Source organism: Corythoichthys intestinalis, chromosome 15 (assembly GCF_030265065.1).
Source record: "Corythoichthys intestinalis isolate RoL2023-P3 chromosome 15, ASM3026506v1, whole genome shotgun sequence".
NCBI classification, from domain to species: Eukaryota; Metazoa; Chordata; class Actinopteri; order Syngnathiformes; family Syngnathidae; genus Corythoichthys; species Corythoichthys intestinalis.
The window spans coordinates 39,803,130-39,820,594 of NC_080409.1; the positions used below are offsets into that span (position 1 = coordinate 39,803,130).

Here is a 17,465-nt window from a genome sequence, read left to right on the forward strand (position 1 = left end):
CCATCAATTGTGGCAGACCTATAACTGATGTGGCCCACATCAAAGATGAATTTGGGTGTCTTTAACTCATTGGCCGCCAATGACGGCGATAGACGTCTAATCCACTTCAACTACCAGCCATACCAATTCAAATGGGTCAGACGCCCATGTTGACGCATGCTCACAATCTTGTTAGCTTCGCTTCACCCTCCCTCTCGCTTTCTCTCTCTCTCAGTGTAAGGCGGAGCATCCTCCGCATCAGACAGTGATGGATGAGCAGCAGCAGGTCACAATAAAACACACATCCTCCTCCTCCAGGTCCTGAGGCATCTTCTCTGCGGTCTCATCCCAGCCCGACTGCACAGTCTTCCTTTACAGTTGATTTCAGAGTGCCGCATGCGGGCAAAGGCAAAAAAGTGGGGGTTGGGGGCGAACAAATGGCCAGGAAAAGAAGCGACGGATGAAAGGATGCTCAATGACTGAATGACCAGCCGCTCATTTGCAGGTGAGTGAGTTTCATGAGAAATTTAAAGAGAAAAAATCTAGCCGAAATTTGCGTAATTTCCAGGGGTAACCTTGAGAATCACATGACCCCTCCGATGAGCAAGACACTCAGACAGACGCAGATTTACATAATGGCACACATGCTCCAGAAAACACACACTCGCAATTGGAACATGTCCCAATCACTTTTCAAATTGTGCATGAAACGTGAGCTTGAGACGGTGCTGTCAAGGGATGCATACAGGTGCAAAATGGACGGTTGCGATGGGAGAAGACGAGACGAACATACCGATGCGTTGACTGAGGAGCTTCTCAAATGTCACCGGAGAAATCATAGCAGACTTAGCTGAAAGAGTGCAAAAAATTACTTTGAAATTAATGGTGTGGTAAATACAAAGATTTTTCACATTCAATTAGTTGAATTTTATTATCTTTACATGGAAGTCCGTTTGAATTTAAATTTTTAATTGAAAATAATTTCAAAAAGTAAGTACGTTCAGTATGTTTAAATTCGACTCAGTGAAGTAAATCACAAGACATTGTTACCTTATCCTTATTTAAGTACATTAAAAGTCATTTCAGTTCCAAGCAGTAATTTTAAGTCTGTTGAAACATGTTTTTACATCTTTAAAATGAATAAAATCTGAATATCTGTTGTTTTTTTTATTGACATTTCAGTAATTATTAGAGTTGACCAAAATATATCATTTTTCTTAAAATGTCATTTCATGTCTAATTAAAATTTAAGAACATTTTAATGATTTAATTAAAACAAGATATAAATATAAGATAAAATTTGTTTCACTATAATCTCATCTAGACATGTGCCGATTACCGGTTACAAGGTATAGACCCTACCCACCGACGTCACAAAATCACGTGATCGCTGTATTGTTCCGCCCCATTGTCCGTCATTTTGTGTCTGTATTATCAATGGTCTCAATTGATCGAGCAATTTATAATGCATTTCATGGAAGACCCGGTGCTTTCGGATGCCGTAAACTCACTGGATGCGTTGCATAAAAGGCGTTACGTGGAAAAGCTTCAGTTTATCCATTCGCCAGATCCATATTTGATGCCTAAATCGCTGTCTTCGCCGTCTTTGCCTGACCCTGATATTTACAACTATCTTGTCCACACAAAATCAGCCTATTCTCACGAAAGTTTGAAAAACTTTAAGAGCTTGGAGGCTTATAAATGCTACGTTGCTGGTTGGGTGAAACAGGTCCTCGTACACGAAAATTCGGCAGGAATCTTGTGCTCGGGAAGGTGAGTTACGAAATTTTCAATTCAAAATCTTTTGTTCTTGCTAACATCCACTGTCAAGTCTAATGTATTTCATGTCATTTGTCAATGGAGCTAGGGCTTTTAATGTTTATATGGTTTAGCGATAGCACTCTCACTACATACATACGTGTATGTTGTCGGCGATTAGCCTAGCAATGATCTTAATTGGGGTTGTCAGCCCAAAACCCTCTAAATATATATTAAATGCATCTTACCAGATATAAAAGGACTACTACACAGTGACGTGCGGTGAGGTTCGTGGTTGGTGAGGCACTGACTCCTTAAGTGTCAGATTTACAAATATATAACCAAAAAGGGTAGCTTATTCAACTATAACTACTGGTTATTTCATATCTCATCAGCATTCTTCACAAAACACACACACACGGTACATATTACAGATACGTAAAGGTAGAAAATAACGTGCATTTGCGCTACACTCTCCATGTGTTGGAATTTCCATCGCAAGTCTTTAGTTCATACAACATAAATGAGTACAGAGTGGTGTACAAAACCGCAGATTTCAATTTTGACCTTTTGTGAAATATTCAGTTGTTTTTAAAACTTGAATCTGATACTTAAATCAATTTAATTCAGATTGCTCAACAAAAAGCATGAAAAGAAAAAGTAAATTTTATTTAAGGCCAAAATTTAGTTTTAAAATATTAAGATTAAAATGAAAACTGTGGTCTTACCTTTATTTGTAGATGAAGTCCATGCGCCTGCCCTTCGCCACAAAAACCTCAGTTACTTTGTTGTAAAAGTCCTCCTTATTTTCCTTTAGTTTTAAAAGTCTCTCCGCCTCAATGGAGATGATCGCCAGGGAGGAAAGTTGTCCTGAATCGGTCCTATTCCGACTGTATCACATCACCGATTGCTTCAATTAGATCGTTCTGTATTCTATTTGACAAGCCAGAAAACACAGTGGATGTGTCCGAATGTCTAGCTAACCTCTCATCTTTCTCAGCAAAAGCGTATAAAAGTTCAACATAATTGCCACGATTAGTAGAGCTTGCCCTCTCATCGTTACCACGAAATGCTAACTCCTGCTTAGCTAAGAAGCAGGTTGCATTAATGAGGTCTTTCAAAATCTCGCGGTTCTCCTTTACCTTAGCATTGTGGGTGCTAACGTTGAGCCGCCGCTGTTCGGTCAAAGCCAAATCGATCCTTGAGCTTCCAAAAATTTTTAAAGCAGTCTGGCTTTGAATGTGAGTGTACGATCTCTCATGTTTGCTGAGACTTCGTGGTAAATTTTTCATGTCACACTATCCCGTGTTAGTCCAGACATTGGCAAAAGTTGAGAACACAAGGCACGGGAAGCAGTAAAGGCGGTTTTTCGAAGGACAGCCACACAGCCAGTCTTTTCGGGTGTACCACTCCGTTTGAAAAGAGCGAGTTATCTTAGACTGTCCCGTAGTTTGAAGCAAACCTTTTAGCTCCGGCGTTGGTCTTCCTCTGTTAATCAGGTCCACTTTTGACTGAAAGTCCAGTTTTAAGAATTTTTTAAGTTTGGATATATAATCCTCTTCCATTTTGGGAGTCCGATGTCGACGTAGTAAACAATACAAAACGGCTCGCCGCAGTGCACTTGACTCGCCTGGCGCCATTACCTGTTGGCTCACGTTCGCCCCCTTTCTGTGCGGCAGCGTACTATCTGCCGCAACCTGTGCCTTTTCACTGCGGTTTTATTTCCCATCAGCAAAACTAAATATGTCGCTAACAAACATTAAACTTTAAGGGTTAAAGACATTAGCCAGACTGTGGAAAATCAGGTCAAATAAACTTATCTGGAAACATTATAATGCGACATGCAGATGTACGGCAACCAGCACGCTCCAATTCCATGTATCAACCTAGTTTGTTATGGATTGCGCAATCAGAGGTGAGGCTTTACTCGTTGCTGCCGCACCTCTCGTTTCATTTTGTTATTTGAACAGGAAATGGGCAAATTCAGCGATTTTGACTATAAAAAATGTTTGAAATGAGTCGTACATTAAGAGCAATGGACAAATATTAATATAAATTTGATGCTATAATTATTTTTTTGTCATGATGACAGGTGAGGCTCTGCCTCACCTGCCTCCCCTGACCGCACGTCACTGCTACTACATAATCTGTGGTAATCGTTTGGAGCCCAGTTTTCTCGTCGAATTGCAGCAGCCCATCTCACTCTCCTCTCCGGGTCTCTCGGAATCCGGTAGAACTTCAAGTCTCTCAATCTATCTTCTCTGTTATTGCAACCGACCGCCACACACGCCTTCACCATTTTGTTTATTAATGTTAACGAGCAGAAAAACACGCCGTAAATAGGAGGAATGTACGTAGCCGTAACACGTAAACACGATGTGTTGACGGACAATTGGGCGGCACCAGTCAGGAGGGCGGAGTTGTGATGTCACATGGGTAGGGTCTATACCGTGGTATGAAAACGTCAAGGTTTCAAAACCGCAAAAATTTCCCGTCATACCGTCTCTACGGTATTAGCTATTTTTAATGTCCTAAAAATGCATGGAGAAATCCCTTGCTTGCAGCTGTAAGGCTCAACCCTCCTCCACCGGTTGTTGCTCAGTGTCAGTGAGTCAGCTGTGCTGGACGATGACTGGAGGAGGTGAAACTTTTTCCCCTATTGAAGAAAATGAAATCGTTGGTATGGGAATTACTTCGGCTACAGAAAAGATACAGACGGCTGTGGCTTAGAAGAGGAGGGCCAACCGACATGTTTGCGGAGGGTGGCTGCCGAGGAGGCAATACCTCCAATATGATTTTGTATTTTTACAAAATTAAAGGTTAATAAAAACTGTCATGAAAGTTTCCCATCAGCTATGAGAGTTAACTCCAGCGTGTTTAGTGTGTCTTGCGGTGGTAAAATGTGTGTTTTTTTTCTCTCTGGTAACTGTGTTGAGAAAGAGAGTATGTATAATGTAAACATGATATGAGTCATACGCAGTGGTGGACTTGGCAATTTTGGGGCCTAAGGCGAACATATCCAGGGGCCCTCTTCTTGGGTCAGGGGTTAAAAAGGTGTGAAGGGTGTGGAGGAAATATGTTCAGGTACACTAGGGCTGTCCCATTTGACAAATTTTCTCCTGATTAGTTAGCTGACTAGTTTTACAATTAGTCGACTAATCTAATAATTCTCTTTTTTTTACTAATTTAGCAATGAAATTTTTGTTGACGCTTATTAATTCACAGCGCAATCTTGAAACACCTAAATTCTTTAATAAAGTACAAATAATCATGTAAATAACAATAATTAATCACAAATAAACAATGAGGTTAAATGCTGATAGCATTTAGTAGTGCAAAAAAACTGGTAAGTAAACAGATTCAGAACAGACTTTGCCTTTCCAACATTATTCAAAACAAGTCTTAAAAAAAATAAAATTGTAGCATTATTATTATAGTATACTACTATATATAATAGTCGTATAATAATTATAATAATTATTCATTGCCAATCATATTCGTCATAAAGAGTGTCATTTGAAAGCTATTCTTAGTGTAGAATCTGTATTCTGTAGTATTTACTCAACATATTATAATATTAATTCTGAAGTATGTGAGATTAACTCCAGAAACTGTTATTTATATGACAAACATGATGTGCTTTTATTTTGAAATGTTCACCGGAAGTACGTTCGCTAAACCGCTAACCGAAAGCTTTACACTCCATAAAAAAACATTCTTCGTCATTGCTTGTGGTGTCACTAATAGATTTTTTTTCATTAGCAAATGCTCTTAACCAGCTGTTGTATGACTGATTGGAACTGTACTGTATTGTTTCGCCACAGGGTGTGCTGTCGTGTATTTTATGTTCGGTGTGAAGAAAAAGAAGAAAGTTAAAAGAGGCATTAGCGGCCTGTTCTCAACTTCTCCCTCAACTGCACTTTGGCTCTCATGGAGAGCACGTTCGCTCATGTGTTTGAAATAAACGGTAGCCGATGTGCAAAGTAGCAAGTGAGCTGTAAAAATAGCGAGCTTAGTGGCGTAAAAAACGCGGGAGAGCTAAGTGAAGCTAATCAACAGCTAAGCGATGCTAAACGGAGCTAAGCTAAGCTAAACGGTGCTAAATGAAGCTAGGCGACTGATAGTCAGTCTGTCGTCGTGGAACAGTCCATTGTAGTGCGTGTGTGTGGGGGAGAGATAATATAAATGCAGCATCCAAATGGCTTTCTTTTTTGTTTTGTTATTTGTTTGGTATGCTGACATAATTATGACATGACGAATGGTTGGGAGTGCTGCTGGCTCTGATAGCCCAAGCCCTTGCTCGTTGAGGCAAGGGCAGCTGGTTGGGGGCCCCCTACTGGTTGGGGGCTTTAGGCGATCGCCTACTTCGCCTGAATAGTAGATCCGCCTATGGTCATACGCATGTGCTTTTCATGGAAAATTCAATTATTTTTGTTCTGATGGTAATAATGTTGAGCTGTGGTTTAGGTTCACATAAAGAACTACATATCTTTTATTTATATTTTAAAATGTATTTTAACTTACTTAAACTTATGTTCCAATTTGCTGATGTTTTGAAAAATAAAAACCCTGTTCGATGAAAAATTTTTTTTTTATTGTTTTTGTTTTTTAAACCCAGATATCTCAAAGTCACACATCTTAGAGCTGTAATTACAATACTGTGATATTTTGGCTTAAGGTTATCATAGCATCAGAATATCATACACATGCCTAATGAAATGATGTTATTTTTGTCGATAAAAGGCCTATTTTTCCCGGATCCAGTCATCCATCTTTTTGGTTATTATTATTGTTATTTTTGTTATTTGATTAAATTATTGTAGCTGCTTAATTGATTTAATTTGTATTTCTGTAGGGGCTTATTGAAGTGTTTTTTTACATTTATCTATACCGTATATGTAATTACATCTGTGGTCTACGTTACAATATTTATTTTGTTGTCTTGATCATTTTATTCCTTAATAATAAGTTAAAAAACCCTTTTATAATGTTATGTTTTTGGGGGGCTATTGTTACAGTCCCCATTAATTCCATAAAATATTCGTTTGTAACATTAAAGTTTGAATTGAATCTTAATGATTATTAATTCAATTTGTTCGCAAACCTCACATGGTTACGCTTAAGTTACCAAACCCGATTCTGAGAATCCCCTCCCAAAGTGTCTTTCCCTCCTAGCAAGAGAAGTCCTTGCATAAGTTTCATTGGCAAGCATCTCCCACATGAAGGTGAAGTTAAAAAAAAAAAACCTTCAAGATTAGTGCTGATGAATTACAGCTCTTCTCTGGAGACTCTTATCGGAGTGGCCAGAGCTTTGACTCCCTTCCAGAACACTTGGGAGGCCGAGACAGCACTCTGCTCTGCTATTATTATCACATGTGCCATTAAATATAGAAATGTCAAGCATACGCCACACAGGGAGAGGACTGGATTAAATATGTATAGATAATGGATCTTAGGGAGTTCCAACCTATTTGTATGCCTGCGCCTCCATTGCTGGCTCACCAAAATCACCTTTGACAAGTAACTCAAGCCACCAATTGTTTTGTGGTGACTTCCAACCACCAAAGTGTAATTTTCTGCCAGGCGTGTGGTTAAAGAAACATATCATGGATCATGTGGAGCGAGTTTTGCTCTGACATGAAAATCCAGTTGCGCTGCATTTTATGTCTATATTGACTTTTACGTTCATAAGAGGGACCTAAAATCTTTTATCCGTTACAATGAGGAAAATAAGTATTTGAACACTCTGTGATTTTGCAAGTTCGCCCACTTAGAAATGATGAGCGGGTTAGAAGTTTTCATGGTAGGTGCTTGTTCACATTGAGAGACAATCTAAAGTAATCCTGAAATCACAGTGTATGATTTTTTAAAAACAATTTATTTGGATTATACTACTGCAAATACAGTGGGGCAAATAAGTATTTAGTCAACCACTAATCGTGCAAGTTCTCCCACTTGAAGCTATTAGAGAGGCTTTTTGGCCCATTCCTCCATGCAGATCTCCCCTAGAGCAGTGATGTTTTGGGGCTGTCGTTAGGCAACACGGACTTTCAACTCCCTTCACAGATTTTCTATGGGGTTGAGATCTGGAGACTGGCTAGGCCACTCCAGGACCTTGAAATGCTTCTTACGAAGCCACTCCTTTGTTGCCCTGGCTGTGTGTTTGGGATCATTGTCATGCTGAAAGACCCAGCCACGTCTCATCTTCAACGCCCTTGCTGATGGAAGGAGATTTTCACTCAAAATCTCTCGATACATGGCCCCATTCATTCTTTCCTTTACACAGGTCAGTCGTCCTGGTCCCTTTGCAGAAAAACAGCCCCAAAGCATGATGTTTCTACCCCCATGCTTCACAGTGGGTATGGTGTTCTTCGGATGCAATTGAGCATTCTTTCTCCTCCAAACAGGAGAACCTGTGTTTCTACCAAAAAGTTCTATTTTGGTTTCATCTGACCATAACACATTCTCACAGTCCTCTTCTAGATCATCCAAATGCTCTCTAGTGAACCGCAGACGGGCCTGGACGTGTACTTTCTTCAGCTGGGGGACACGTCTGGCAGTGCAGGATTTGAGTCCCTGGCGGCGTATTGTGTTACTGATAGTAGCCTTTGTTACTGTGGTCCCAGCTCTCTGTAGGTCATTCACTAGGTCCACCCGTGTGGTTCTTGTTATCATTTTGACGCCACGGGGTGAGATCTTGCATGGAGCCCCGGATCGAGGGAAATTATCAGTGGTCTCGTATGTCTTCCATTTTCTAATAATTGGCTCCCACAGTTGATTTTTTTACACCAAGCGTTTTACCTATTGCAGATTCAGTCTTCCAAGCCTGGTGCAGGTCTACAATTTTGTCTCTCGTGTCCTTCGACAGCTCTTTGGTCTTGGCCATAGTGGAGTTTGGAGTGTGACTGACTGAGATTGTGGACAGGTGTCTTTTATACCGATAATGAATTAAAACAGGTGCCATTAATACTGGTAACGAGTGGGGCCTCGTTAGACCTCGTTAGAAGAAGTTAGACCTCTTTTAACAGCCAGAAATCTTGCTTGCTTGTAGGTGAACAAATACTTATTTTCCACTCTAATTTGGAAATTAATTCTTTAAAAATCAAACAATGTGATTTTCTGTTGTTTTTTTTCACATTCTGTCTCTCATTGTTGAGTTTTACCTATGTTGACAATTACAGGCCTCTCTAATCTTTTCAAGAAGGAGAACTTGCACAATTGGTTGACTAAATACTTATTCGCCCCACTGTACAAGGGCTGGTCACAGCTTAGCACAGCAACTTTGCTTATTGACCATTAGCTGTGTCCTAACAAAGACGCTTGGGATTTGTTATGTAACCAAACAATTTGGCATTAATGGTGCAAAAATTAAATGAGCAATAAAGCATTGAAAATGAATGAATTATAAACTCATTACATATAACTTTGAATTCAAGTAAGTTGTTACATTTATCATGATTAAAGCATCCAGTGGGGCATCACAATATAATTATTTATAATATGTTAAGTCCACAACTGCATATACAGTGGTATGAAAAAGTATCTGAACCTTTGGGAATTTCTCACATTTCTGCATAAAATCACCATCAAATGTGATCTAATCTTTGTCAAAATTACACTGATATGAAAAAAAAAAATTGTCTATTGCTTTAACTAAAACCACCCAAAACTTTTATGTTTTCAAATTTCAATGAGGATAGTAGACAGATAGATAGAAGAGGTAAAAAATATGTAAAGAGAACCGTCATATTTAATATTTTGTGATTTTTTTTGCAGCAATCTGAGAAATTCCAAAAGGTTCAGATACTTTTTCATGCCGCTGTATCGGTATCGGTTTGATATTGGTATCGGACAATATCGGGATATCGGAACTCTAGTATTTCCCTTTTTTAATAAAAAAAAAAATCAAGTGTTACAATGTTTAAAAAAACAACAACCTTAAAATCAAAAACTAACTAAAACAATAAAAATATATTACTGTCTATCAAAATAATTGTTGATCATCCATTAGTTGTCGATTAGTCAATCAATTGTGGCAGCCCCAGAAGGCAGTCAATCAAACTATAACTACGATGTGGACTGCGAAAAAGATGAATTCGACACCCTTGATTTAGTTCTTAACTGACATTGACATCTATTTGGACTGGGAGGCGCTGGGAGCTTCAAATGATTGGACGTTTATCGTTGTTAGTGACAACCAATTATTTGAAATTTCAATGCAATGCACTGATCACCCCTACGGTTCAGAGTTAATAATTGCCAGTTGGGTGGTGGTGGTGGTGTTGGGCTTGTACACTCACCCTGCCCTGTCATATCCTAGTCTTTCCTGTTCTCCCTCTTCCTGTCCTATAAGTTGTCTGCTACTGTATAATGTCCAATGATACAACAACCTGGAAAAATGTTCATTGCAGCCAGAGTTATTTCTTGTTTCCAAGATTTCCGAGAAATCCCTAATTTAAGTTTTGTCCGGCAGGTTTATCCTCCACCAACATCCACAATGGAGTCCACCCATCTCCTGGGAGGTGCTAAGAAGCGGGTAAAGATCCACCCTCACACCGTCACAGCCAAGTATGCCACGCAGGCCCCCTACTCCCCACAACCCGGCGTCCACACGCACTTCCCCCAGCCCGGCGACGAGGGCTATGACGACGCCCCGTCCTTTGAGGACTTCGGCTCCTTCCTGGAGGAGACGTCGGACAAGAAGCGGCTGACCGAAGCAAAAAGGTGGCCGCTGTCTCTGTTTGGCTCCAAAGACAAGGACAAGACCGTCGCCCCTAGACCTCCGGTTGGTGGGGAAGGAGGAGCCAGGGCCGCTAAAGGAGTCGGGGAGCAACTGGCCAGTTTCGGGGAGGCCTCGGTGTCAGCGTCGCGGCTCACCTGGGTTGGGCTGCTAGGGGCGGCGCTAGCTAACGGCTGTGTCATTGTTCTAACCCGGGCAGCCTCGGAACGGTTTAACCTGGGCCCCCTATTTCTCCTCTTGGTTCGGTCTGTGGTTCAGCTTCTGTCGGTGGCTGTGCCCCTGTACAAGGGGGAGAACCCATTCGGACCTGAAGGCTACCGCCTCCGTCTGCTGTGTTATGGTGTTGCATACTCACTGTCCTTATGCTGCGCTTACTCCTCCTTGAGCTTCACCTCTCCTGAGGACGCCGCCCCTGCTTGGCGCCTGGCCACCACGGTGCTGTCCGCCACGCTGGCGTTCCTGTTGCTGGAGGAGCGTCTGGGTTTAGCAGACAGTATTACCCTGGCAGCGGGGCTATGCGGTTTGGGGGTTCTCCTGCTTCCTACTGTGGATGAAAGTAATTCTGATTCCCCGACAGACCCCGTGGTATTCTGGAAGGGCGCGTTTGGGTGGTCACTGTCGGCCCTGGCGGGGCTGTGGATGGCCCTGGCCCTGGTGGGGTACCGATCTCTGAAGGAGAGGGTGGGCGTGGCTACGGCTCTTTTCACAGTGAGCTGGACGGGTTGCGTGCTCACCCCAGCCTCGTTGGCCTTGCTCCAGGAGGGCTGGTCCTGGCCATCCGATGCACCCGGTTGGTCCCTGGTGGCGGCTTTGGTGGTCTGCTCGACCGCCGCCTTCCTAGGGATGACGCACGGGCTCGCTCGCATCCACCCGGCACTGGTGTCGGCCAGTCAGAGCCTGGAGGCGCCCCTGGCTACAACGGCCCACCTTGCCATGATGCGGCTGGCCCCCGGTGCCCCCGAGGTAGTCGGTAACGCCATGGTGGTCCTAAGCGTCGGCTGGTTGGTGACCATGAAGCTGTTGCCGTCTCGCGCGGCCAGCCGGCGTCATCGGGAAGAATACGAGGAGATTTTAGACTCACCCATTAAATAAGACACTTTCATCATTGTGCGCTTTAGTGCCTCCAGCAAGCACAACGTTTGATTCAGGAGGTTATGTAATGATTGCCATTTGTTTGCTCTATGAAAAAATTGACTTTGCGGTTTTCCATGCAATTTTTGAAAGCAACACTAGGTAACTTTTGAACCTTTGTCAAATATCTTCATAACGTGTGATAACACAGTATGTTGACTGACAACTAGTTGAATGACACCTCTTTTATATCTTGGGGGGGTCTGTATCGTAGTGACGGGATCTGTCGTTCACTTGAGTAAACGAATCCATTCCGGTTCGTTCAGTAAAACGATTCGTTCAAACGAATCGTTCAACGAATCGTTCGCCCCCCTCATCTCCCTCCCCACCCAAATGAATCGTTCGGTTAGTGAACGGGAAGTGACGTTGCCGAACGAATCCCCAAAGACCGCTTCGCAGTATAACTGAACGGGAAGTGACATTGCTTGGTCCCTCCCTCTCTTGCACATTGACCACTCGTCGTAGTTTCAGAAATGAATGACAGGCGATATCATTCTGCTCTCAGAGACAGCCTCGTCTCCCTCCCGCTGCTGCAAAAGCGAGGGAGAACTTCCGCGTCGTCTGTCCTAGTTTAATGGGATCAAAGTCATGGCTCGTGCTTGCATTTCGATTGAGGACACGGTTAAACATTTTCCTTTTGTGGGGGGAGCGGGGGGTTGGGGTCGGGGGCGCACGGACTTTCTTTAGCATGATCTTGCTCACATATACAATGCTGCTGCTAACAGCCAACGCGGCATGCCTGCTGTCACGAAAACAAAAATAAATCGAAAGTTTAATTTCTAATTATGGAACGGCCAACACATCATATTAACCTCTCGCTCTGTTGTATTTTTGTTTTTTATTATTAAGATGATCGTTTTGAATTTTTGCACTGGTATTAATAAATAAAATAATCCGGTCAGCTCCCCTGTCGTCCCCGCATCTCAGATCGTCAAATGCTGACGAGAAATAATTGTTTGCTTTATGATTTCGCCTTTCTACTCTCATTAGTCTGTTAAGAAAAATGTAGACATATTGCGACATCTCCCGTGTCCGCGCGCTTTGTTTTTGGGGCGCTTGAGTAGCACATGATGGACGGATTGACATAATTTGTCAAACCAACCGACACCCTCTGACACGAAAAAAAAAAAAAAAAAACCACTCGGAAAAAATTGACATGTATATACAGTTTCATTGCAAATCAGTATTATGGTGATCATACTAAATATTATTTTTTTTCTGTGCACATATGAGGTACATATCGCTGCCATGAAGCCTCCATATAGTGACAGTTCTCTGCCCGCTTCACTGCCGTCACGCGACCGCAGCTCAGGTTTTGCTTGCCTCGTAGCTACGCGTGTTTTAAATTACTGTAAATTTGATAGTATATCGTCATAGGCACAGTCCCGAGTCTGTTGAGAAAAGTAGAACACTAAACCATGCTCGCTAGATTTGTGTGGTGTTTTTGTCTTTTTGAGCAGCATTTGATAGGCTCCACGTTAACAAATATGTGACAAAGTCGTTTCCTTTCATTTTATGACTCGTTCACCGCATAGTCATTACTGGAAAGTCAAGTTAGCAGCAAGCTAGGTCAGGAACCGGAGGACCGAATCACTGAACGGGAAGTGACAAAACTCAGTCTTTCCCCCCTGCCTGCACGCTGGCTGCTTATTGGCCACACGTGGAAATGAGTGACATACGCCATGATTCTGTTTCCGCTCCCTCCCCTGCCCGCGATGAGGCTGGCGTCTGATTGGTCGTGTGCGATGTCAGAAGACGCTGCCGCTTGCTCAACGCCCTCCCACGCAGCGAACAAGCGCCACCAACTTCATAGAACGAATCAGTGCAGATGGTGATTAGTTCGGTCTCGTTCACCCAAACAATTCGTTCAAAAAGAACGAATCGTTCGCGACCGATACAACACTACTGTATCGCTTTCACTGATACTAATTAACTTTAATGAGGGTGACAGGAACCCTGCCACACACAAAAAAAAAACTAAAAATGTGCTGACTGCTTTACGGTAGGGTTGTTCCGATCATGTTTTTTTGCTCCCGATCCCGATCGTTTTAGTTTGAGTATCTGCCGATCCCGATATTTCCCGATCCGACTGCTTTTTTTTTTGCTCCCGATTCAATTCTAATCATTCCCGATAATTTTTCCCAATCATATACATTTTGGCAATGCATTGAGAAAAAAATGAATAAAACTCGGACGAATATATACATTCAACATACAGTAAATAAGTACTGTATTTGTTTATTATGACAATAAATCCTCAAGATGGCATTTACATTATTAACATTCTTTCTGTGAGAGGGATCCACGGATAGAAAGACTTGTAATTCTTAAAGGATAAATGTGACTTTGTATATTGTGACTAAATATTGTCATCTAGTGTATTTGTTGAGCTTTCAGTAAATGATACTGCACCCATTTAACTGTTCTGCCCAAATGCATGATGGGAAGTGCAACCATGACTGTGCGTAGAGGCACCAATTCATATATCTTCTCTGCGTTGGGAAAGAACATAGGGTGTTAAGAAAATGATCAACTACTACCTTTCTTCCCCACATTGCCTCTCACGATATTTTTAATTGCTGAGAGAGGGATTGTAAGGCTTTAGCCAAATAAAAAAAGACTCCAAAGACTGTCAAAATTCTCTCTACTAATTATACGCTGCCTTTTAGCTCTATATATAGGTAAAACTGCGCCTTTATAGATTGAACGCGATAATGCGTGAGTGGGTCGTGCAGCGCATACGTTAATTAATTAACGTGATTAATTAAAAACATTAATTACCGCTGATAACGCAATAAATTTGATAGCCCTACTTTAAGCCAAAACTACTCTGGATGAGTGTAAGACATTTTGTCTGTAACGTTAAATACAATTAGAAAATGATTTAAATAAAATATATTTATATATTAAAAAAAAGGCATGTCCGATATTTTTTTGCCGATTCCGATACTTTGAAAATGACGTGATCGGACCCGATCGATCGACATCTTTACTTTACGGCATACGTTACTTCCCCATTTCCCAATTCATTATGAAGACGGAAGTCGGTGCGAACACTTTAGCACAAATTCTGCAAAGATGGCAGAGCAACAAAGTAGACAAAACGTTTTGTCTGAGGAGGAAAAAAGGGAGGCTACCAGTATATGGTGGAAAACACAGACAAGACTGAAAAAGCAGTTTCTGCTCTTGCATCCCTCTAAAATAAACTGCTGTTTTTTAAGCCAAAAGAACTGTTGTGTTTGGTAAAACAATGTCTATATGCTGCAATAGCAGATTCATGGCACATTAAGCCCCCGAACTATTTTTAATTTGTCCGTTTTATCGTCGCGCAACCGCTTTTGTTTCAACCCAGCCATAAAACGAAGGTAATTATTTATATTTATTATTCAAAATGTCTGTCATTTTTAGCTTAGAATCATTAATTGATGTCTAATATTTCGTTTAGAAAAAACAAAACGACTTTAAAAAATTATTCACTCGCATATTTTAAACTTTTAAACAAATTACGTCACAATGAAAAAAATGGCGTCTGTAAAAAAAAATCACGGATATCTACCTCATAACTATCGCTTAATTGTTTTTTTTTTTTTTTGTTACTGTCGCATTTTCTCTGATATGTTAGTTGATAAATAATCGATCTAAAGAATTAAAAAAAAAAAAACGTTTAAAAGGGTAAATATATGAAAAAGAAAATCTCGACCACTCCTTGATGTCTGCGATTTCTGCCTCGCGACCCTTGTTGTATTACCATGTTTCATCCATAAAATCCTCCAAAAGTCCAGCTGTGGCCATTCAAAGCTGTTTTGCTGTTTAATTTTTGTTTTGTTTTAAATTCCCTCCTGTTCAAAATTTTTCTTCCCCCAGAAAATTGAGATTTTAAGCTTTCCAATGATGTATCACACATGCATATCGGATAATTTTTAAAGTTGGCCAAATTGGGGGTCTCAGAGCGGAACTTCAAGTCATCTGAGTGTTTTTTTCCATATACAGAATAAAAAATGGCCGGATTTCACTCGCTGGCATGATGCCCACCCACTCAGCTGACCACATAAGCGCTGACGAGTTCGGGTGGGGTGGGGAGGTTAGCCACACGGTTGCTAACCGTGATATGCTATTGTTTAGCCACAACTGGATTCATTATCTTATTACCGTATTGGCCTGAATATAAGACGACCCCCTCTTTTTCCATGACTCAAGTTTGAAAAAAAGAGTTTTTGAACACCAAATTACTTTTTACACATAAAATAATTACAGTACATCCGAAACAAATGACTATCACAATATATTTGAGACAAAAAGCATGTTATTTTGCCTCATTCAAATCTTAATATCTGAACATTTAAATATGTAACTAAAGTGCAATCACATTCGTAAATGAATGGCTTCTGGTTTTTCAAATGTAAATAAACCAATCTATTGTGATAAAACAACAAAATTGCAATAACTGCATTAACCATCAAAGTGAAGTATAAGTGTAACTGTAGTCTTGAAACAAATCTGATTAAGGAAAAACTTTGCAATAAAAAATTGCAAACTGGTTAAACTTGAGAGAAGCTGAGCTCTCTCATGACAGAACATCGCTTAAATGATATCTGGCGCCATCTATCGTCATGAATAATAGGGAGAGTAACTGAGATCTGTCATGACATAACATCGCTTCAATGATATCTAGCGCCATCTAGCGTCGTGAATGGGCATAATGTCTAGACCGCGAATATAAGACGACCCCCTCTTTTTCAGTCTTATTTCAATGCAAAAAAAAATTTATTCGGGCCAATACGGTATAATTCATCCTTCACAAAGCCGCTGGAAAATGAAATGCTGTTTAATCTATCTGCAGGAGACGGGGAGATTGATTTTTGATTGATTGATGACTTTACGACACTGTGCGGGTGTGCGCTGGTCGTCATGGGAAACGCAGCAATGGAAAGGAAAGGAAAAACACTACCACTTTTGTCCACCGGCGTCGCTAAAAGCGACCAAAACTGAAAAGTTGCCAAGTGTTGCTTTAAAAAGGGAGTGGACCCTAAACCCTAAACTGTACTCCAATCCTATTACTAACCCTAAAACGTTTCCCCGTTAGCCCCAACCTTAGCCCAGACCCAAAAACATACCTAAAGCCAACATGTGTAACATTCCATCCAACAAAGGCTATATTTGTGGATTTACTCATGATAATTTATGATTTTTCTAACCCTAAACCCCAAACCTAAAAGCATTTACCCTAATCTCAACCTAGCCTTTTTATTCATTTGTAAAAAAAAAAAAAAGAACAAAAAATCAAAAAATGCATTATTATTTGTGGTTTTGCCATTTCAGTGACTCATGCGTCTGATTTGAACTCATTACCTGCCATCGACAGTGATAGACGAACCAGACCACACAGTAATTTACAACTCTGAAACTAAGGGAACAGATTAATAACATTCCTACTGGTCCTGTTTCAATATTATTTTAGAAATGATCTTTCTGGCTGCCAAAGATGGCGACAGACATCAACTTTAGAAAGCTAAATTTGAAGTTAAAGTTTCTAATGTTTGAGTTTGTTCGTAAACTTTTTTTTCAAATAAATTGCACACCTCGCCTTTAGATGGTGTCGTGTTATTATTACATTGTGCAAGAAGTGTCTGGTTTTGGTAGAAAACATTCTACATAAACGTCATCCAGAAGGTAGCCTGCGAACTGTTAAACAAAAAACATGGCTATTTTTCATTCACTTTTGGCCTTGGTGGAGGTCCTTCAGTGCCATTGTATTATCATTTGTGATGGCCTTTTTCGATTTGTTTGGAGTAGGTGAGGTGCAGTGTGTGTGGGGGGGTGGAGATAAAACAAAAGTGCCAACGTGCTGTCGTCTGTT

At 41.0% G+C, this 17,465-nt stretch overlaps 1 protein-coding gene across 1 annotated transcript; it reads left to right on the forward strand.

The window, feature by feature from the left end:
- The first annotated feature begins 202 nt into the window (after positions 1-202).
- On the forward strand, positions 203-12,804 carry slc35g2a (solute carrier family 35 member G2a). The gene is made up of 2 exons (XM_057860161.1): positions 203-484; positions 10,211-12,804. Exon 2 carries the CDS (start codon positions 10,235-10,237, stop codon positions 11,567-11,569), a length of 1,335 nt encoding a protein of 444 aa, XP_057716144.1. The 5' UTR covers positions 203-484; positions 10,211-10,234; the 3' UTR covers positions 11,570-12,804.
- The last annotated feature ends 4,661 nt before the right edge of the window (positions 12,805-17,465 follow it).

Bases quoted from the DNA above. Each gene is read 5' to 3' on its own strand.
- slc35g2a (XM_057860161.1), top strand. From the start codon at position 10,235: ATGGAGTCCACCCATCTCCTGGGAGGTGCTAAGAAGCGGGTAAAGATC.